The sequence below is a fragment of the Brienomyrus brachyistius genome, unplaced genomic scaffold (genome assembly GCF_023856365.1).
Source record: "Brienomyrus brachyistius isolate T26 unplaced genomic scaffold, BBRACH_0.4 scaffold66, whole genome shotgun sequence".
NCBI lineage: Eukaryota > Metazoa > Chordata > Actinopteri > Osteoglossiformes > Mormyridae > Brienomyrus > Brienomyrus brachyistius.
In genome coordinates, this window is record NW_026042341.1 from 166,164 (window position 1) to 188,028 (window position 21,865).

At 42.1% G+C, this 21,865-nt stretch overlaps 1 protein-coding gene across 1 annotated transcript in view; it reads left to right on the top strand.

The window, feature by feature from the left end:
- The first annotated feature begins 283 nt into the window (after positions 1-283).
- LOC125725385 (adhesion G protein-coupled receptor F5-like) overlaps positions 284-21,865 on the top strand; it is a 51,928-nt gene continuing 30,346 nt past the window's right edge. Inside the window, exons 1-19 of the mRNA XM_049002263.1 lie at positions 284-315; positions 630-674; positions 1,229-1,273; positions 1,821-1,865; positions 2,420-2,464; positions 3,012-3,052; positions 3,616-3,660; positions 5,885-5,929; positions 6,698-6,742; positions 7,515-7,559; positions 8,984-9,013; positions 9,563-9,669; positions 9,875-9,933; positions 10,159-10,304; positions 11,105-11,305; positions 13,425-13,646; positions 14,038-14,190; positions 14,449-14,624; positions 15,336-15,500. Of these exons, the coding sequence (XP_048858220.1) occupies positions 284-315; positions 630-674; positions 1,229-1,273; positions 1,821-1,865; positions 2,420-2,464; positions 3,012-3,052; positions 3,616-3,660; positions 5,885-5,929; positions 6,698-6,742; positions 7,515-7,559; positions 8,984-9,013; positions 9,563-9,669; positions 9,875-9,933; positions 10,159-10,304; positions 11,105-11,305; positions 13,425-13,646; positions 14,038-14,190; positions 14,449-14,624; positions 15,336-15,500 (1,692 nt within the window). The remainder of the gene's footprint in view (positions 316-629; positions 675-1,228; positions 1,274-1,820; positions 1,866-2,419; positions 2,465-3,011; positions 3,053-3,615; positions 3,661-5,884; positions 5,930-6,697; positions 6,743-7,514; positions 7,560-8,983; positions 9,014-9,562; positions 9,670-9,874; positions 9,934-10,158; positions 10,305-11,104; positions 11,306-13,424; positions 13,647-14,037; positions 14,191-14,448; positions 14,625-15,335; positions 15,501-21,865) is intronic.

Below are 21,865 nucleotides of genomic sequence, written 5' to 3' on the forward strand. Positions count from 1 at the left end.
TAGCTAATCATCCAGTTGTCCTTTCTGTCTTTTGTAGCTCCTGTGACAACGAGCATCACTACAACACCAAGTACAACAGTTGGTAAGTATCAGTTTTCATCAGATCCTGTCACTGATTTCCATAACTCTTGAATCTGTACATTTAGAGCCAGAATTGCTGAAAAGTGTAGATTGGCGTGAGGAGGCAATCAAAATAGAAGCTCCAGTGGGAATGGCCAGTACTACACATGATCTACTAAAATGCGCAATCTGATGGAGACAGACGCAGGCAGTTCATAAGGAGATGCCCATTCTACCAAGCGGAACGCAAAAGAAGTCGTGTTTTATTTGGTTTTCAATAAAGGCGCACTTTTCTGTAAATTACCCACGGCAAAGCTTAGTAAATCACGTTGTGCAATTCATTTAAATACTCTCTTCCCCCGAATTTTGAGCTTTGCAAGAGAACTCTTGCAAATGCATCTGCAATATGCTCGGTCACAAAAGTACATGTCAATGCCTTTCTAACACTAAACTTTATCAGCATTTCTTGTTCATAGCTAATCTGAACTTCTCTCTTCCCCCCATAAGCATTGAACTACCTAGAATTTCCTCTTAGGTAATCATCCAGTTGTCCTTTCTGTCTTTTGTAGGGCTTGTGACAACCAGCACCCCTACAACACCAAATACAACAGTTGGTAAGTGTCAGTCTTCATCAGATCCTCTCACTGATTCCTATAACTCCTGAATCTGTACATTCAGGGCCAGAATTGCTATAGGGTGGACATTGGTATGAGGACGCAATCAAAATACAAGCTCGAGTGGAAATGGCCAGTACAACACATGATCTACTAAAATGCGCAATCTGATGGAGACAGACGCAGGCAGTTCATTTAAATAATGAGACACCCATTCAACCAAGAGGAACGCAAAAGAAATCATGTTTTATTTGGTGTTCAATAAAGGTGCACTTTGCTGTAAATTGCCCATGGCAAACCTTAGTAAATCACGTTGCGTAATTCATTTAAATACTCTCTTCCCCCGAATTTTGAGCTTTGCAAGAGAACTCTTGCAAATGCATCTGAAATATGCTCGGTCACAAAAGTACATGTCAATGCCTTTCTAACACTAAACTTTATCAGCATTTCTTGTTCATAGCTAACCTGAACTTCTACCCCCCTGCCCACAAGCATTGAACTACCTAGAATTTCCCAATAGCTAATAATCCAGTTGTCCTTTCTGTCTTTTGTAGCGCTTGTGACAACCAGCACCCCTACAACACCAAGTACAACAGTTGGTAAGTGTCAGTCTTCATCAGATCCTCTCACTGATTCCTATAACTCCTGAATCTGTACATTCAGGGCCAGAATTGCTGTAGGGCGGACATTGGTATGAGGACGCAATCAAAATACAAGCTCGAGTGGAAATGGCCAGTACAACACATGATCTACTAAAATGCGCAATCTGATGGAGACAGACGCAGGCAGATCATAAGGAGATGCCCATTATACCAAGCGGAACGCAAAAGAAGTCAAGTTTTATTTGGTGTTCAATAAAGGCGCACTTTGCTGTAAATTGCCCACGGCAAACCTTAGTAAATCACGTTGTGCAATTCATTTAAATACTCTCTTCCCCCGAATTTTGAGCTTTGCAAGAGAAGTCTTGCAAATGCATCTGCAATATGCTCGGTCACAAAAGTACATGTCAATACCTTTCTAAGACTAAACTTTATCAGCATTTCTTGTTCATAGCTAACCTGAACTTCTCTCTTCCCCCCATAAGCATTGAACTACCTAGAATTTCCTCTTAGCTAATCATCCAGTTGTCCTTTCTGTCTTTTGTAGCGCTTCTGACAACCAGCACCCCTACAACACCAAATACAACAGTTGGTAAGTGTCAGTCTTCATCAGATCCTCTCACTGATTCCTATAACTCCTGAATCTGTACATTCAGGGCCAGAATTGCTAAAGGGTGGACATTGGTATAAGGATGCTATCAAAATAGAAGCTGCAGTGGAAATGGCCAGTACTACATATGATCTACTAAAATGCACAATCTGATGGAGACAGACGCAGGCAGTTCATTTAAATAATGATACACCCATTCAACCAAGAGGAACGCAAAAGAAATCATGTTTTATTTGGTGTTCAATAAAGGCGCACTTTGCTGTAAATTGCCCACGGCAAACCTTAGTAAATCACGTTGTGCAATTCATTTAAATACTCTCTTCCCCCGAATTTTGAGCTTTGCAAGAGAACTCTTGCAAATGCATCTGCAATATGCTCGGTCACAAAAGTACATGTCAATGCCTTTCTAACACTAAACTTTATCAGCATTACTTGTTCATAGCTAACCTGAACTTCTACCCCCCTGCCCACAAGCATTGAACTACCTAGAATTTCCCAATAGCTAATAATCCAGTTGTCCTTTCTGTCTTTTGTAGCGCTTGTGACAACCAGCACCCCTACAACACCAAGTACAACAGTTGGTAAGTGTCAGTCTTCATCAGATCCTATCACTGATTCCTATAACTCCTGAATCTGTACATTCAGGGCCAGAATGGCTATAGGGTGGACATTGGTATGAGGACGCAATCAAAATACAAGCTCGAGTGTGAATGGCCAGTACTACACATGATCTACTAAAATGCGCAATCTGATGGAGACAGACGCAGGCAGATCATAAGGAGATGCCCATTCTACCAAGCGGAACGCAAAAGAAGTCATGTTTTATTTGGTGTTCAATAAAGGCGCACTTTGCTGTAAATTACCCACGGCAAACCTTAGTAAATCACGTTGTGCAATTCATTTAAATACTCTCTTCCCCCGAATTTTGAGCTTTGCAAGAGAACTCTTGCAAATGCATCTGCAATATGCTCGGTCACAAAAGTACATGTCAATACCTTTCTAAGACTAAACTTTATCAGCATTTCTTGTTCATAGCTAATCTGAACTTCTCTCTTCCCCCCATAAGCATTGAACTACCTAGAATTTCCTCTTAGGTAATCATCCAGTTGTCCTTTCTGTCTTTTGTAGCGCTTGTGACAACCAGCACCCCTACAACACCAAATACAACAGTTGGTAAGTGTCAGTCTTCATCAGATCCTCTCACTGATTCCTATAACTCCTGAATCTGTACATTCAGGGCCAGAATTGCTATAGGGTGGACATTGGTATGAGGACGCAATCAAAATACAAGCTCGAGCGGAAATGGCCAGTACAACACATGATCTACTAAAATGCGCAATCTGATGGAGACAGACGCAGGCAGATCATAAGGAGATGCCCATTCTACCAAGCGGAACGCAAAAGAAGTCATGTTTTATTTGGTGTTCAATAAAGGCGCACTTTTCTGTTAATTACCCACGGCAAACCTTAGTAAATCACGTTGTGCAATTCATTTAAATACTCTCTACCCCCGGATTTTCAGTTTTAAAAGAGACCTCTTTGAAATGCATCTGCAATATGCTCAGTCACAAAATTACATGTCATTTGCTTTCTACCACAATTTTTTTTTTTATCATTTGATGTCAGATAATGTTCATAGCTAACCTGAATTTCTCTCTTCCCTTCACAACCATTGAACTACCTAGAATTTCCTCTTAGCTAATCATCCATTTGTCCCTTCTGTCTTCTGTAGGTTTTGTGAGAATCACCACCACTACAAAAACGTCGACAACAGCTGGTATGTATCATTCTTCATCCGATCCTGTGATTAATTTCGCAATCATCTGAATCAGTTCATTTTGAGTCAGATATTTTTAAGCATTGTACATTAGCATGAGGACGCAATTATGAAAAAGCAGCAATTGAATTGGGTAGTTCTATGGGAGATCTACTATAAATGCACAATCCAATGAACACAGGTGCAAGCAGTTCATTGATAAAATGACATTTCTATTCCACAAAGTGAAATGAAGAATAAGTCTTGCTTTATTTCGGTGTGAATTGCACAATTTGCACTAAATTACCTCTCAGAACCATTATTAAATCACATTCCGTTATTCATTGAAATATTCTCTTCCCCTAAATGTTAAGCTTTGAAAGAGACCTCTTGCAAATGCATATGCAATATCCATCCATCCATCCATCCATCCATCATCTCCCGCTTAGTCCGAGGTCGGGTCGCGGGGGCAGCAGTCTCAGCAGGGAGGCCCAGACTGCCCTCTCCCCGGCCACTTCATCCAGCTCCTCTGAGGGGATCCCGAGGCGTTCCCAGGCCAGCCGAGAGACATAGTCCCTCCAGCGTGTCCTGGGTCTTCCCCGGGGCCTCCCCCCAGTGGGACATGCCCGGAACACCTCACCAGGGAGGCGTCCAGGAGGCATCCTAATTAGATGCCTGAGTCACCTCATCTGGCTCCTCTCAATGCGGAGGAGCAGCGGCCTATCTCTATCTCTACCCTATCTCTAAGGGAGAGCCCAGCCACCCTATGGAGAAAACTCATTTCGGCTTCTTGCACTCGCGATCTCGTTCTTTCGGTCACTACCCATAGCTTATGACCATAGGTGAGGGTAGGAACGTAGATCGACTGGTAAATCGAGATTTTTGCCTTTTGGCTCAGCTCCTTCTTTACCATGACAGACCGATGCAGCGTCTGCATTACTGCTGATGCCGTACCGATCCGCCTGTCGATCTCCCGTTCCATCCTTCCCTCACTCGTGAGCAAGACCCCGAGATACTTAAACTCCTCCACTTGGGGAAGGACCCCCTCCCCGACCCGGAGAGAGCACTCCACCTTTTTCCAGCTGAGGACCATGGTCTCGGATTTGGAGGTGCTGATTTTCATCCCAGCCGCTTCACACTAGGCTGCAAACTGCTCCAGTGAGAGCCGAAGGTCACGGTCCAATGAGGCCAACAGAACCACATCGTCTGCAAAAAGCAGAGACCTAATCCTGAGGTCACCGAACCGGACACCCTCAACGCCCTGGCTGCACCTAGAAATTCTGTCCATAAAAGCTATGAACAGAATCGGTGACAAAGGGCAGCCCTGACGGAGTCCAGCCCTCACCGGGAATGAGTCTGACTTACTGCCGACAATGCGGACCAAGCTCTGGCACCGGTTGTACAGGGACCAAATAGCCCTTATAAGGCAGACCGGCACCCCATACTCCCGGAGCATTCCCCACAGGACTCCCCGAGGGACGTGGTCGAATGCCTTCTCCAAGTCCACAAAACACATGTAGACTGGTTGGGCAAACTCCCACGCACCCTCCAGGACCCTGCCGAGAGTATAGAGCTGGTCCACTGTTCCACGGCCAGGGCGAAAACCACACTGCTCCTCCTGAATCCGAGGTTCGACTATCCGACGGATCCTCCTCTCTAGCACCCCCGAATAGACCTTACCAGGGAGGCTGAGTAGTGTGATCCCCCTATAGTTGGAACAGACCTTCCGGTCCCTTTTGTTGAAGAGGGGGACCCCCACCTCAGTCTGCCAATACAGAGGCACCACCCCCGATGTCCACGCAATGCCGCAAATTTGGTGTAATTTGCATTCATTCAATCTCTAGTTTCTTGCACCCCCCTGAGTAAACTACCCAGTCTGTCCAATAATTTCACATTTGCCATATTACTCTGTGGTCATTCAATTAAAAGGACGTGAAACATTGGGTATGCAGAATTTGAGAACATTCTCATCCAAACTGATGTTTACTTTTGTCTATGAATTCCTCTTGCCTGAAATATCCTCTTTACTTGTACCGCATTCAGAAAGCATAAGTATCAGCATAATTTGTCTTTGTTACTCATCTTCTCCCCCCAAAATGCCCTTAAATGTAACACATTTTTTTCAGCAGGTAATGTCTGATAATGTTTATAGCTAACCTGAATTTCTCTCTTCCCTTCACAACCATTGAACTACCCAGCTTTTCCTCTTACCTAATCGTCCATTTGTCCCTTCTGTCTTCTGTAGGTTTTGTGAGAAACACCACCACTCCAAAAGCTGCGACAACAGCTGGTATGTATCAGTCTTCATCAGATCCTGTGATTAATTTCCCAATCATCTGAATCAGTTCATATTGAGTCAGATTTTTTTTAAGCAGTGTACATTAGCATGAGGACGCAATTATGAAAAAGCAGCAATTGAATTGGCCAGTTCTATGGGAGATCTACTATGAATGCACAAACCAGTGAACACAGGCGCAAGTAATTTATTTATATAATGACACTTCCAGTCTACAAAGCGAAATGCAGAATAAGTCTTGCTTTATTTTTGTGTGAATTGCACAATTTGCACTAAATTACCTACCGGAACCATTATTAAATTACGTTGTGTTATTCACATAAATATTCTCTTCCCCGAAATGTTGAGCTTAGAGACCTCTTGCAAATGCATATGCAATATGGTCAGTCACAAAATTACCTGTGTCAATACTTTTCCACCACTACCTCGTCACTACACAGCCTAAGTAAATCCCGACAATTCTTGCATCGTTTTTGTGTCATTTTATCACCAAAAAGGGGTTGTGCTAACAGAAATCATTGATTAATCCCACCCTAAACAATAATCAAAAAGTGTGCATGCAGAATTCAAGAACTTTTTCAGATAAGCAGCAATGTAGTTTTATTTACAGCAATGGCTGCACCCTGAAATATCCCCTTGTGTTTGTATCATTTTCTGCCTTGTTAAATGTCAACCTGAATTTCTCTCTTCCCTTCACAACCATTGAACTACCCAGCTTTTCCTCTTATCTAATCGTCCATTTGTCCCTTCTGTCTTCTGTAGGTTTTGTGAGAAACATCACCACTCCAAAAGCTACGACAACAGCTGGTATGTATCAGTCTTCATCCGATCCTGTGATTAATTTCGCAATCATCTGAATCAGTTCATATTGAGTCCGATTTTTTTAAAGCAGTGTACATTAGCATGAGGACGCAATTATGAAAAAGCAGCAATTGAATTGGCCAGTTCTATGGGAGATCTACTATTAATGCATAAACCAGTGAACACAGGCGCAAGTAATTTATTTATATAATGACACTTCCAGTCTACAAAGTGAAATACAGAATAAGTCTTGATTTATTTTGGTGGGAATTGCACAATTTGCACTAAATTACCTACCGGAACCATTATTAAATTACGTTATGTTATTCACATAAATATTCTCTTCCCCGAAATGTTGAGCTTAGAAAGAGACCTCTCGCAAATGCACATTGAATATGGTCAGTCACAAAATTACCTGTGTCAATACCTTTCCACCACTACGTCCTCACTACACAACCTAAGTAAATTCCGACAATTTTTGCATCGTTTTTGTGTCATTTTATCACCAAAAAGGGGTTGTGCTAACAGAAATCATTAATTAATCCCACCCTAAACAATAATCAAAAAGTGTGCATGCAGAATTCAAGAACTTTTTCAGATAAGCAGCAATGTAGTTTTATTTGCAGCAATGGCTGCACCCTGAAATATCCCCTTGTGTTTGTATCATTTTCTGACTTGTTAAATGTTAACCTGAATTTCTCTCTTCCCTTCTCAACCATTGAACTACCTAGAATTTCCTCTTAGCTAATCATCCATTTGTCCCTTCTGTCTTCTGTAGGTTTTGTGAGAATCACCACCACTACAAAAACGACGACAACAACTGGTATGTATCAGTCTTTAGCAGATTCTATGATTGATTGATTGATCATCTGAATCAGTACATTTAGGGCCTGATTTATTAAATTAAATTTATTAGCCTGAGAACGCAATTAAAAAAATAAGCCAACTGAATTTGCCAGTTCTATGGGAGATCTACTATGAATGCACAAACCTATGAACACAGACGCACGCAGTTCATTGAAATAATGATACTTCCATTCTACCAATTGAAATGAAAGTAAGCTTTTTTGGCATTTAATAATTGCGTAATTTACAGTAAATCGCCTACCGCAAAAGTCATGTTGCGTGATTCATTTATTCTTCCCCCATATTTTGCGCTTTGCATGAGAACTCTCACAAATGCCTATGCACAAATTTAGCCTGTCAACACCTTTCCACTACTAAATTTTAACTGCGCAGCTTTAGTAAATTCTGAAAGTTTTAGCATTTTGTTTGTCATCTAAATGTCAAAAGAGGGTTTGCGTTAGGCCAAACCATTGCTAAATCTTCTCAAATAGTGTGCATGCAGAATTAAAGAACTTTTTCAGAGAAGCAGCATTTTACTTTTATTTGCAGGAATGGGTACAGCCTGAAATATCCGCCTGTGTTGTGTCATTTTCTGACCCGTTAAATAACACTTACTTCTCCCTGGTTTGTGTATCTTCTCCCAAGGTAAACTCATGGTCTCTGATTCATTCCCTTATCAGTCTGTTTCATTATATTAACGCTCCATGAATGAGCAGGGCTGCAGAATTAGATTTTTTTCCCTTCCTTCTGTAGTTTCTCCAACATCTCTGTATATAAACAACCCGGTCTCATCAATTATTTCACATTTGTCATATAATTTCTTAGTCATTGAATTAAAAGCCTCAGTGTCAGCATAATTTTTTTATTACATATGTTGTCCTCCCAAAAATACTCCTGAATGTAAAACATTTTTTTTGTAGGTAACGTCTAACAATGTTCATCGCTAACCAGAATTTCTCTCATCCCTCCGTAACCATTGAACTACCTAGAATTTCCTATTAGCTAATCATCCAGTTGTCCTTTCTGTCTTTTGTAGCTCCTGTGATAACCAGCAGCCCTAAGACAATAGTTGATATGTATCAGTCTTCATCACATCCTGTGCTTGATTCCCAGATCATCTGAATCAGTACATTTTGGGCCAGATTTGCTAAATAGTGTACTGTATATAAGTATAAGTATATAAGTAAATAAAAGCTCCAGTGGGACTGGCCAGTTCTATGGGTGACCTACTAAAATGCATGATTGAAACAGATGCAGGCAGCTACTATTTAGGCTTCTTCTGTTCCCTCCAGAACTACCTAGAATTATCTCCTCGCTAATCATACAGTTATCCTTTTTGTCTATGTATATTGTAAAACAAGGAACATCACTTGATATTATTTTTCTTCCTTCCCTCTGGAGTTTCATCCTCCACCACAAGTTCAAATCCTGGTATGTACCATTATTCTTTTTACGTTTTCATGTTAATTTTAGCTTAATGTAATTTTATCTGTTTTTATTTAAACCACTGTAGACTTAGGAGTGATTCAGGGTTACATTTCATTGCATGTAGCACATGTTTAACTGTTCAATGTGACAAATAAACAACATTTTGGAAAAAACGCATTGAATGAACAACAGCTTTGTTGAGATGTTCTTTGCGTACTCATCTCTGTTTTACCCATGAGACTCTTGGTTTTTGGCAAGTTTTGCTATGGCAGCAAATGATACAGGTTATCTGCAATCTTTGGGGGAATCCCTGTCCCAGTCAGCAAGTCCCTCTTTGGCAAGTTTAAGGAGAACCTACTTCTTTGTAATCTTTCAGGTTTTACCGCTAGGTTAAACTTAATGCAGGGATATAGGAATCATGAGCGACAGGGGGACATGTACCCCCAATATTTAATTTGCCCCTATTTCATAGTGGTAGGTGATTATGCAAAAGTATTTCCTGATTTAAAAATGTTCTTAATGAATTACCGTTTGTCTTTCATATTTTTAAAGCATTTACTCTGGCGATGTCATTTAAAATTCTACTCACCTTTGACCAGAATTTGGCTGATTCATCAAGCTCAATGTTCAAAACATTTAAATCAGCAATAGAACAAACTGTAAGTATATGTTCTTAAAATACTTCCAGCATTCATGTATATTAAATACAGAACACACATTAACTTAAATATAATTTTAATGTAATTTAAAACTGAAGAATAACATGCTATCAGGATAGTACATATCGATTTACTGCTTTAAGAGGCAAAAAGCAGTTTCCTAATTATGCATTTTGATTAACACGAAGTTTGTTCTTTTGCCCAGCTCAGACAAACTTACCTAAATTTAAATGGTTTTGTTGCGGTCAATGTCCTTGGCTTCAGGTAAATTTTCTACTTTAAACACAGTATATTTAAGTATTCTGCTTGTTTTTGCTGTTTTTGGAGTGTAGTGGTAATAGTAATATTTTCAATATTAATACTATTACTTCAAATATAGCAGTAGGGGATTTAATAAAAATAACATACATTAAACAGGCATAAATCAGAGTACATTATTACTCATTATTTCTGCAGTTTAAATGATATTCCTGTGTTTTGTTTTTTCAGGAGTGGCAGTGTGATTACAGACTTTGTACTGCAGACAAACAGTGTGAATTCCACTGCAATTGTCACACTGAACAGTAAGGTTGCAATGGCTCTTCAGGCCCAGGGTTACAATGTTGACGCAAGTTCCTTCAGTGGAGTTATTCAAGGTAGGATGCAAGCACATAATTTACCGGATCACCATTGTTCCACCTAAACTTTTCGAGGGGAAACAGCTGTGGGATGAGGTATCATCTGTCAAAACATTTGCAAACCAAGTCACTCGCAACCCAAGGTTTGACTGTACATTACATTAAAAAATAAATACAATTAAAATAGTTGCAGTACAATTTTATTTTGCTTGTGTTTGCTGAGCCAATACCACAGTCTGACTGGCCCCATCATAGCTGTTAATAAATTTCATGTCCCGACTGCAGACTGAAGTTTCTCATTCCTGATTTAGGTTTTAGGGCTCAGGCTGAGAAATTCCATGTTCTGGCTCGGGATCAGACAGGCATACCATAGCCCTGGACTGGGTTCGAGTTGACATTTCAGACTTGTGCAGGGCTCTAGAATAAAGTACAGTATGTCAATGTTTCCCAACCGAGTCCTTGGGGAGGCCCGGAAAGTCCACATTTTTGCTCCCTTCCAGTTCCCAGCCAATCAAGAACACAAAGTACCTGGTACAGTATAGGTGTGTTAGGAACTGAGAGGGAACAAAAAAATGGACTGAGAAGCAGTGCACTAATATTTTACTTATAGCAGATCAATGCTTGTGTCCAGATGGTTGTTGGTTTGGATCCCATGTCCAACAGAGTAACCATATCACTCTCGACCCTTTGAGCTAGACCATTGACCCCAACTGCTCCAGGGATGCTGGATGCTGGGGGTTTTGTGCAAAGCACTAGCAGATCTGATTGTTACTGTATGACTGCATGCTAACAGCTTCTCCCCTCCTTATTTCTTTAAGGAACTCAGCCTTTTATAAAGAACTATGATATTATATATCCTGGTACCACTTTGCAGCTGACTTGTGTGGTTCCAGCAACTATGCAAATGGGAACTGGGTCATGGTCTGTGAATGGTCTGCCGGTGTCAAACAATGCAAAGTATTCAATCACCAATTCACCTCCCACACTGACTGTTCAGGACATGGGCGGTGGTGACAACGGTGAGCAGATTACCAACTTATTATTTTTAGGTTAAAATAAGTCAGTCATCAGTGAGTATTAATGCATAATAAAGAGTAGCAATAGTATTGGTATTAAGTGGTGACTAACCCGATATACTCTGTCTGCCAAAACTTTGCATTTACTTTTATGTTGCTGTGAAATATCAAATAGTCCATTTTCCAGATTGCATGCATTTAGCTATGGAGGACAAAACGTGACATAATCGTAAATAAATCAATCAAAAGATAATGATATGTGTATATTTTTTCATTTCAAAGATTTATAGGAAAGAAAAATTGTTTTTATTCCAAAGATTTATCGAAAAATACATGTATTTATTTATTATATTCCCAAAATTAATGTTTAATTGCTTTTTATTCTAAAGATTTTTTTTTGTTTTTTTATTCCATTTTTTTCCAAATTTAATTTTTTTATTCATCTCTTTGTAAATGAGTTGGGCAGCCCTGACCCTGACCCTGACCCTGACCCTAACCCTAACCCTATCCCTTTTTCTAAAGCACTTACTGGCCAGGCAGACTTAGCTGATCTGCACTCCATGACCTTGGCCTTGCTTGGATGAGAAGAAATGTTAGCTGACATGTTAGTAATGCTAAGTTCGTACTGTATGACTTTCTAAGTCGTGAGATTTCTATCCCGTTCAAATATATGGGGCTCCATTTGTGCCAAAACTATGTCAATATGTGTACTGTCCATGTGGATTGAACATGTTAAAAAGTAATGGAGCAGAAATCAAGTCCCCCTTGGTGCTTTAGAAAAAGGCTTAAGGCTGCCCAACTCATTTACATACAGATGTGGAACAAATTGGAATAAAAATCACAAAAAAAAAGTCGTTGGAATAATAAAAATATCTTTTTTTTTTTTCTATAAATCTTTGGAATAGGAAATTAAATGTATTTTTCAATAGAATTTTTTTATTTACAATTATGTCACGTTTCATCCTTAATACTCAGCTTTACCCAAATATTACAAATATAATTATCGGTCATCTCTGAAGATGTAGGTTATTTTGGATTTTTGTTAACAAAGGTATTTAGCAAGACTAATCATTTTTATAACATTAGTAATGGGATGTAATGTATGGAACGCTGTTATACTGAAAATGAAATATTTAAATATATATCTTTATAAATAAATTAGCTAATATTTCTATAATTTAATGTTGTTTTATTTTTACGTAATTCAGTAAAAGGTACTACATTTCATAATAATATGTGTCTTCTATGTATAATTGTTAAATTGTATTTAGCAATAATGTTGTGATTTTAATTAGATATATTTCACAATAAAGTTAGGCTTTTCACATTGATGTGTTTCTGAATGACAGTTCTATGAACCAGCTTTTTATTTCCTGATGCCAGAGCACTCTGTCGATCACTTTGAGGGCAATGGGACTGAGCCTGTGATTTGCTAATCTTTTGAGATCCATTACTCAGCCAAGCAGATATAGGAAGTAGTTTGAAAAGTCCTGGGAGGCTGTGGAGGATGTAAGGGAAGTCAGTAGTTGGATGCGTAGCAGAGCAAATGCAGGAAAGAGGCTCTGTCAGGCCAAACCTCTCACCCTATGAAACGCTGTCAGGGTATACTCTGCGGGATAGAATACGCCTTCACATGGGATTTTCCCCTCTATACGTCTCCACATGGCATTTTTCATCCACTAAACATGGTAAACATTCCTGTTTAAAAAAAAACATGTAGACATGCATTTTCTTACTGTCAGCACAGTACATATGTACATGTTTGAAAATGTCTTTCAGTATGGGGCGCCGTTTGTAAAGGTATCAAACATTTTTGTACTTGCCACTTTTTCAACATTTAGTGCAATTTTCTGACATTTAGCTAGAAGTCAATGGTGTTGCAGATCATCTGTTTTTTTTGCTGTGTAAGTTATGTTCAAAATTGTTCATCAGAGCGCACAATTATTATGTAAAGAAGCATTATGAAATAAAAAGCTGTTTTGGACCGCTGGCATTCAGGAATGTGAAAAGCTGAACTTTATAAATGAGCTCCCTGGCTAAGATACATGGTAATACTTTTATCTGTTATCCACCGTGAATAATATCCATGTTTCTTGCTGTTGTTTTTCTCTTTATAATCTAGGAATATACATGTTCACAATGACTCAGTCAATCTTCACATTCACCCACAACGAATCCATTTCAGTGACAGATGTCATTCCTCCCATTATTCAGCTGAACATGTTAGCAACTAATGTTCCATGTGGAGCGAATGAAAATATCCCACTGACCTGCTGTGTTACATACTACCTGATTAACAATGTTACAGCGACATGGATGGACGGTTCTGTCGAAATACCCTCTGGTAATTTTCATTAATTAAAATAAATATCTAATTGTTTCATTGTCATTTGGCAAGTTCCTATACATTGCTTGATATGTAATTGAATATGTAATTTACATGGCCATTAATATTATTTTACATTAGTGTATGCATAATTTTATTTAAAGGATGATTAAATTGATTTAATGTCTGTGTACTCTGCATGTAAAGCTGGTCTGTATAGTTAATTTTCAATTAGATTATCCTTTTAAACAGTAACAAATTAACTTTAATAATGTAAATGTAAAAATGACAATGTGTCACACAGAAAGTTTAAAAATTAATGTAGATGTGAGAAAAGTATTTGTTTGAATGTTGGAGATGTTTAATATTGCAGTTGAATATTGTACATTTGATGTTTTTCATTTCACAGTACAGACCATTACAAACATGCTGTGTGTCAGTGTTGCATACCCAGTACCAAAGCAGTGCGATACAAAGCAACTCACATGCCAAGTGATGGTCAGGAAAGGATCTACAACTCAAACATTGACAGATGATGTAACGCTAATGTTTTTCAGTGGAGGTACGATGTTAACAAATGTTTAAAAACAGGTAGCCTTATTCAGCATTCAACCCTATTCAAAATGAATTTTTATTCCCTTTGTTATAAATGCACAATGCAATGCATTTTGTCCGTTAGCAGCATTTCTGAAAAGTACTTATCATGTAATCCCAGTGGAAACATGCCTTTGCTTTTCAATTTTGAGCTCTAATCTTAAAACACTAACCTAACTTCAAGCATCTTAAAGCCCTAATCCATCTTCACATGTATTTATTCTAGCGCCTGACTGTAATGACATAACATACGGTGCTGGTATGAATGGAAATATAGCTACTGTGCTTTGCCCAGCCAATTTTACGGGCAACAGGACTGCAGTTTGTGCAAATGGGAAGTGGAACCTTCAGGAGGACAACTGTGTCTTCAGCCCAATAGTGACACTATCATTGTTTTCTCAGGTAGCACCTTTTGAATACTAACCATCCATCCACCCACCTGTTATCACACTGCTTACCCAGTATAAGGTGATACAGTACATTAATCATATATACATTGTGTCATTCTGAAGAATTGCAGTATGTTTCCACACATCATACATGATTATACAGTGATAAGGAGGACATGCAGACTCACACACACACACACACACACACACACACACACACACACACACACACACACACACAGGGTGTCGGTGTGATTTGATTTCCCAGCCCTGTAGATGTGAAGTAGCAGTACAGTACTATCCACTCAGCCACTGTGTCATTTCATATAGGTTAAGCTTACATTATTTACATTATTTCAAGAAAACTATTTATAGGGAATCATTTTTTTTCTAAAATTCAGTCTAAAGAAACTAATTGCTATATTTTTAGACTACTGAATTTTCTGTTATCTATTATCAGTTAAAATATTATAGTCATTTAAAATTCCAAGTTCAAATTATGGAAACATTAAAATGTCGTCTTTACCAACAAATTGAGTTATCAACAAGACTGAGTTACAAAAATGTGTGAGTCTGTGTTGTTTTCTACAAATCATACTATTTCTACACACTCAATTAATTGGAAATTATTGAGTATTCCTAAGCACTGGTACTTGGTATTTTGCTATGATCATTTGTCTAAAAATCTTCTGTTCATTTTTAATTCTTGTTTACCTGTCCGCAGAGTCTGAATTCAGCTAGTGTATCATCATTTGTGAATGACCTCAAGACAACTACTACCAATTTTAAATCAGACATAACACAGTCATCGGCCACCATTTCCTCTATTGTGAACATACTTGGCATAGTTGCAAGTGTTTCACAAAATATAAGCAAAACTTCAATGCAAGTATGTTGAAATGCCAATGTTTTTTTGGGGGGTGGGGGGCTCATATTGGGATGTAAGATTTAGACTGTGTTAGTTATTTGGTTTGTAATGACCACACATTTTCAATTTAACAATTAGCACCATGCTACTTATAAATATGCTCTGTTGCGTAAAGGAAATTATGTCTATTTAATAGAAATAGGATTTCAAGGTCTGATATCAGCTATAATATCTGAACTTCAGACCAAGAAAAAAAATCCAGGAAGAAAGAAGTATACTCTAAACCCTAAAATCAAGTATACTGTTTAATATAATTATTACATTTTACCCATATATTGTTTTTTCTTTCTTTTTTTTTGTAGAATGTTTTGGAAACCGTATCAGTTTTGGTGTCACCCCAAACTCAGCAATCGTGGGCAGGACTGAACAGTAACAACAGATCCCAAAGCACAAGCTCTATTTTACTGGAGTCAATAGAAAATATTACACACAGTCTATCAAGCAATTCCTTTACAATAAGTACAGCAAACATTGAGCTAATCAAAACCACATTAACAGGCCCTTTCAATGAATCTATGAATTCATCTAAGATATTCATTCCAAGTCAAGGTCTTCCCAGCAACACGAGTATCACAACAATCGTCTTTACAACTCTTGAGTTTGTCTTACCTGCAAGGACCACTGGAAACAGTACGAACAACTCTATCAATGGAGTTGTCATGTTAGCCTACGTAACCGAAACCATTAATAATGTTTCACTGACATTCGATAAAACAAACAAAACAAAGGGAAACAACCAGTGTGTGTTTTGGAACTTCAAAGTTTTTAATGGCTCCGGAGGCTGGGACTCAACTGGATGTCAACTGCAATCTGAAACGAATGACAGTGTCACCTGTTCCTGTAACCACCTGACTTCCTTTTCGATATTAATGTCACCTTTCGTACCTGAATCCATTGAGGCTCTTTTGAATTATATCACATACATTGGAGTCAGTATATCAATGGCATGCCTGGTCTTATGCCTTATAATTGAAGCATCTGTGTGGAACATTGTCACTAACAACAGCACAGCACACATGCGACACGTCACTATAGTGAACATTGCTCTGTCTCTGCTGATTGCTGACATATGGTTCATCATTGGAGCGGCTGTGTCAGGCCAGAACACACCGAAGAATGCATGCAGTACTGCAACCTTCTTCATTCACTTCTTTTATCTTGCCTTGTTCTTCTGGATGCTGATCTCGGCCCTCTTCCTCTTCTACCGTACCATGATGGTTTTCTCCCACATGTCAAAGCGCACTATGATGGCCATTTCCTTCACGGTGGGCTACGGGGCTCCACTCATCATTGCCATAATCACCATTGCAGTCACTGCCCCCAAAAATGGCTATTACGGGCAAGATGGCGTATGTTGGTTGAACTGGTACCAGACTAAAGCCCTCCTGGCATTTGTGATTCCAGCCTTGATCATTGTAGTTCTGAACCTGCTCATTCTAATTGTGATTCTGGTTAAAGTACTGATGAGGGGTGTTGGTGAGAACCGTCAGTCTGAGGAGAAGAATGCTCTGGTGGTCATCGCAAGGTGTGTCGCTGTTTTGACTCCCATCTTTGGCATCACCTGGGGACTTGGCATAGGGACCATGGTGGCACCCGCAAATCTTGGAATCCAGATTGTATTTACACTCTTCAATGCCTTTCAGGTATGTGGAAGTATTAATTATTTAATACTTACTATTATTATTTTCTGACATTAAATTTGAATTTAAATGATGTGAACTTTCCAAAAATCTGCAAAAATAAGCAATACTGGAGTTATAGTGATATTATTATGTTATCAGAATACCAGAACATACTTAAGCTTAAATGTTTTAATGAATGGAACATTATTTTTAATTAAAAATATAGTGGTCATTAACTAAAATATTAATATAAATCCATCTTTGTCATGCCCGGCTCGTCCGCTCCTCGTGTGTGCCACGCCCCCTGCCTTCCCACGTGTATTTCCTTGATTGTACCCTGCTGTATCTGCTTACTTTGATTAGTCTTGTCTGGTTTTAAGTCCTGGTCTTACCTGTTAGCGTTGTCTGTCATTGATGTTAGTCGGCGTGCCATGTTCCCAAGTCCTCGTCCTTCCAGTTTCCCCGATTAAAACCCCGTTTTCCCGTATCCCGCTTGCCTGCCTGCTCCTTTCCCGCACGATCGCCGCTCTGCTCGCGATCGCTCACCTCGACCCGTGACAGAATGACGGACCCCAAAAAGAAGCGGAGAGGGAGGAGGAGAGTCCCGCAGGAGACGATCCGTCTCGGCGCCTGCTCGCTCTCCAGGCTTTGGCTCCCGACAGGGGACGAGAGGGAAGTACCCGCCCTACCTCCAGCCCGGAGGCTGACCACACGCGACCCCGATCCCGTGTGGAAGTACTGGTTCTCCAGTGAGGACGAGGACGAGGAGCCCTTCCTCTACCCATACCCGGAGCCGGAGGCCTTTCTTCCGCCGTCCGTTTTTACGGACGTCGCGCCGCCTCCCGCCACCGCTAGGCGCCAGCGAGGGAGAAAGAAACCGGCGATCGCCGGTACAGAGGACCTCCCTCCGCTGCTCGCTGCAACGGCCGGACCCGAGGAGCTCCCTCCGCTCCTGCCGCCGGCGGACCCCGCTCCCGTGCAGCCGCCATTGCCGGCGGACCCCGCTCCCGTGCAGCCGCCATTGCCGGCGGACCCCGCTCCCGTGCAGCCGCCATTGCCGGCGGACCCCGCTCCCGTGCAGCCGCCATTGCCGCCTTCGCCGCTACCGCCGCCTGCGCAGCCGCCTTCGCCGCTGCCGCCTTCGCTGCCTGCTGCAGCTCCCGGGCAGGCGCCCCCACTGCAGCAACCTGCAGCTCCCGGGCAGGTGCCCCCACTGCAGCAACCTGCAGCTCCCGGGCAGGCGCCCCCACTGCAGCAACCTGCAGCTCCCGGGCAGGCGCCCCCACTGCAGCAACCTGCAGCTCCCGGGCCGGCGCCCCCACTGCAGCCACCTCCTGTTCCTGACCGCGCTCCAGTTCCTGCAGAGGCGCCCCCTCTGCAGCCGCCTGCTGCAGCTCCCGGGCAGGCGCCCCCACTGCAGCCAGCTCCAGTTCCTGACCGCGCTCCAGTTCCTGACCGTGCTCCAGTTCCTGACCGCGCTCCAGTTCCTGACCGCGCTCCAGTTCCTGACCGCGCTCCAGTTCCTGCAGAGGCACCCCCTCTGCAGCCGCCTGCTGCAGCTCCCGGGCAGGCGCCCCCACTGCAGCCAGCTCCTGTTCCTGACCGCGCTCCTGTTCCTGACCGCGCTCCTGTTCCTGTCCAGGCGCCCCCACTGCAGCCACCTGCAGCTCCCGGGCCGGCGCCCCCACTGCAGCCACCTGCAGCTCCCGGGCCGGCGCCCCCACTGCAGCAACCTGCAGCTCCTGACCGCGCTCCTGTCCCTTCTCCCCCTGTGACAGTTTCTCCCTCGCCCCGGCGAACTCGACCCCGACCTGGGGTCATGTCTGTGTCCCGTAAAGGGAGGGGACACAGACGCAGGGCTGGGGTCCCGCCCGCCCTGCCCCCTGGCTCGCCCTGCCTCGCCTGCGCTGGGGCTCGGTTGCCGCCTGCGGGTCCTGGCCCTCCGGGTCGGCTGTCGCCTGCGGGTCCCTCTCCGGTGCCTCGTCGCCCTGCCTCGCTCCCCTCTCCGGGTCCTGGTCGGTCGCCTGGGGGTTCTCCGACGGCGGCTCCTCGGTCGCCTGCGGGGCCCTTACCTCCGGCCCTTTCCCGGACGTCGCCGCCTGCTGCGGCTCCCCCCTCCTCCGGGCCTTCGCCCTGGCCCCTTCCTACTCCCTCGTCCCCTTCCCCGGTGCTCCCTCCTGCTCCCTCCCTGGCCCCTCCGCGGGTCCCTCGCCCTGTCTCCTCGGCCCCTCCGGGGTCCCCTCCGGCTCCGGCCTCCCGGCCGCCTGCGGCCCCTCCGGCTGCCTCCCGTCGCCCGCTGGGGCTCCCTCGGGCTCCCCTCTGTTCCCCCTCCTTGTCTCCCTTCGCTCCTCCCTTTGTCCCTTCGGTCCTCTCTCCTCCTTCCGCCTTTGTCCCGCCTCTCTTTGCTCCCTCCGGCTCTGTTCCTCCTGTCTTTGCTGCCCGTCCTCCTCTGTGCCCTCCGTTCACTCCTGGCCCTTGTGTCTCGCCTGTTCCTTCTGTGTCCCCTCTCTTTCTCTGTCGGTCCGTGTTCCCCGTCCTCTGTCAGGTTTTGTCCCTGGTCCTGTCTTTGTGCCTGTTCTGTCTCTCTGTTTAGTTCCCGGTCTTTTGTTCTTGGTTTTGGGTTTTGTTTTTCAGGTCTTGGTCCCCTCGTCCCGTTCGTCGCCTCCTCCTGGGCGCGCCCGGTGCAGCGCGCCTTTGGGGGGGGGCTCTGTCATGCCCGGCTCGTCCGCTCCTCGTGTGTGCCACGCCCCCTGCCTTCCCACGTGTATTTCCTTGATTGTACCCTGCTGTATCTGCTTACTTTGATTAGTCTTGTCTGGTTTTAAGTCCTGGTCTTACCTGTTAGCGTTGTCTGTCATTGATGTTAGTCGGCGTGCCATGTTCCCAAGTCCTCGTCCTTCCAATAAATCCCCGTTTGCCCTAAGTCTGCCTGCTTGCTTGCCTCTCCGCTCATCACCTTACCCGTGCGCCTCTACCGCCGACGTATATCGTGACAATCTTCCTTTCATATGCTGTCATGCCCAGCTCTTACGATCCTCGTGTGTGCCACGCCCCCTGATTATCCACGTGTGCTTCCCTGATCGTACCCGGCTGTGTCTAGTTATTTTGCTCCGTCTTATGTATTGCAGTCTGCGTCTTGCCCTGGTTCCTGGTCTGTCATTGATGTTAGTCAATGTCTGATGTTTGCTGGTCCCCGTACCCTTAATAATCCCCTCGTAATTCCCCGTATTCGGCATGTCTGCCTGCTTTCTGCCCGTCTGCCTGCCCGAGTGATCACCCGCTTCCCAGCATCCGTGGCAAACCTGACATATGCATCCTGTAAATACTAACAATTATTTTTTTAATTTATTTTAAGGGCTGCTTCATTTTAGTGTTCGGGACACTTATAGACAGCAAAGTAAGTGCTTATATTTCTGTATTTGGAATATTATTAGAAATTTGAGTTTTACTGTACATTGGCATGTATACATGAGCCTTTTCTTTATGGACAGATTCGATCAGCAATCGCTGGAAGATGTTCATTTTTGCCTTCGCTGTCAACCGGAACAAAGGTAATGCCATAATTGCATTTCCAGTGTAATGGTCACTTTTCCCATTTTAAGTGTTTCTTAGACATGCAAAATGACCTTTTTGTATTAATACTCAACTAACTTCATATAGCTAGAGGAGATATACTCAGAAAAAAATCAAGCGCTCTATTATGTTTGATTTAGAAATTGGATTACCATAAGTAAATGTGACGAAATTTACAATTTCAAGTATCAGCAATAAGATAAATTATGTTTGCTATGTTCTGTCTAACAGAGCACAAGTGCTGGTCCATCTTCATCCTCTTTTGGCGTCATTAGACGAAGGGGAAGGAGTAAGTTAAATTGCTACATTTCAATAATCTATGTAATAATGTTACTGTGATTAACTCCAAATACTGATTGGGATGCTTTGTGTCTGTATGATAATGATATGGAGGATATCCCTTTTTATGTCCAGTTTACACTAGTGTCTAATAAAAGAAAATCATACAGTTTGAGTGGTTTCTAGCAAACAGCTTATTTATTATGATGGTGCCCCATTTGAAATTTAATCTGTGTAATTTGACACATCCAATGCTCTTCATTTTTCAGATTATTATAATGTTTCTGAGGCTTCAACAAGTCAGAGTGCTTCTGTTTTCTGAACACATTTATCACTACTTAGCCGCCTGGCTGGTCACCTGATGGTGCGAATATTTCTCAGAGACAGTTATATTGTTTTACAGAAGAATAGTAAATTGAATGTTCTCAGTTTCCATGTTTTTTCCATGATTTTGTGTATGGGAACCCTGATAAGTTATTACAACAAACTTGTAAAATAAAAGGATTTTTCTATCAGCTCTTAATTAATTAGCATTTTTTATGGATTTTATTTTTTATCACTTTCAAGTCTCTGGATATTTACTGATTTACCTGTTTTTTCTGTGAATACAAACACTGTATTCAGACACTTATGCAGGAACAGTCCAGAAGTCTAATGAAATGTTTATCTCATTGTGGTAGTTATTCAGTATATTTTCAAAGTGAAATATGGTGTTAAAAATATAAGCAATGTTCTGTTTCATATTTTGGGCTGTGTAATGTTATGCATAATAAAATTATTACCATACAAGTGTCTGAATGTACCATGTTTAAAAACGTACCATTGTCTCAACAACAAATCAAGGCTCCAGAT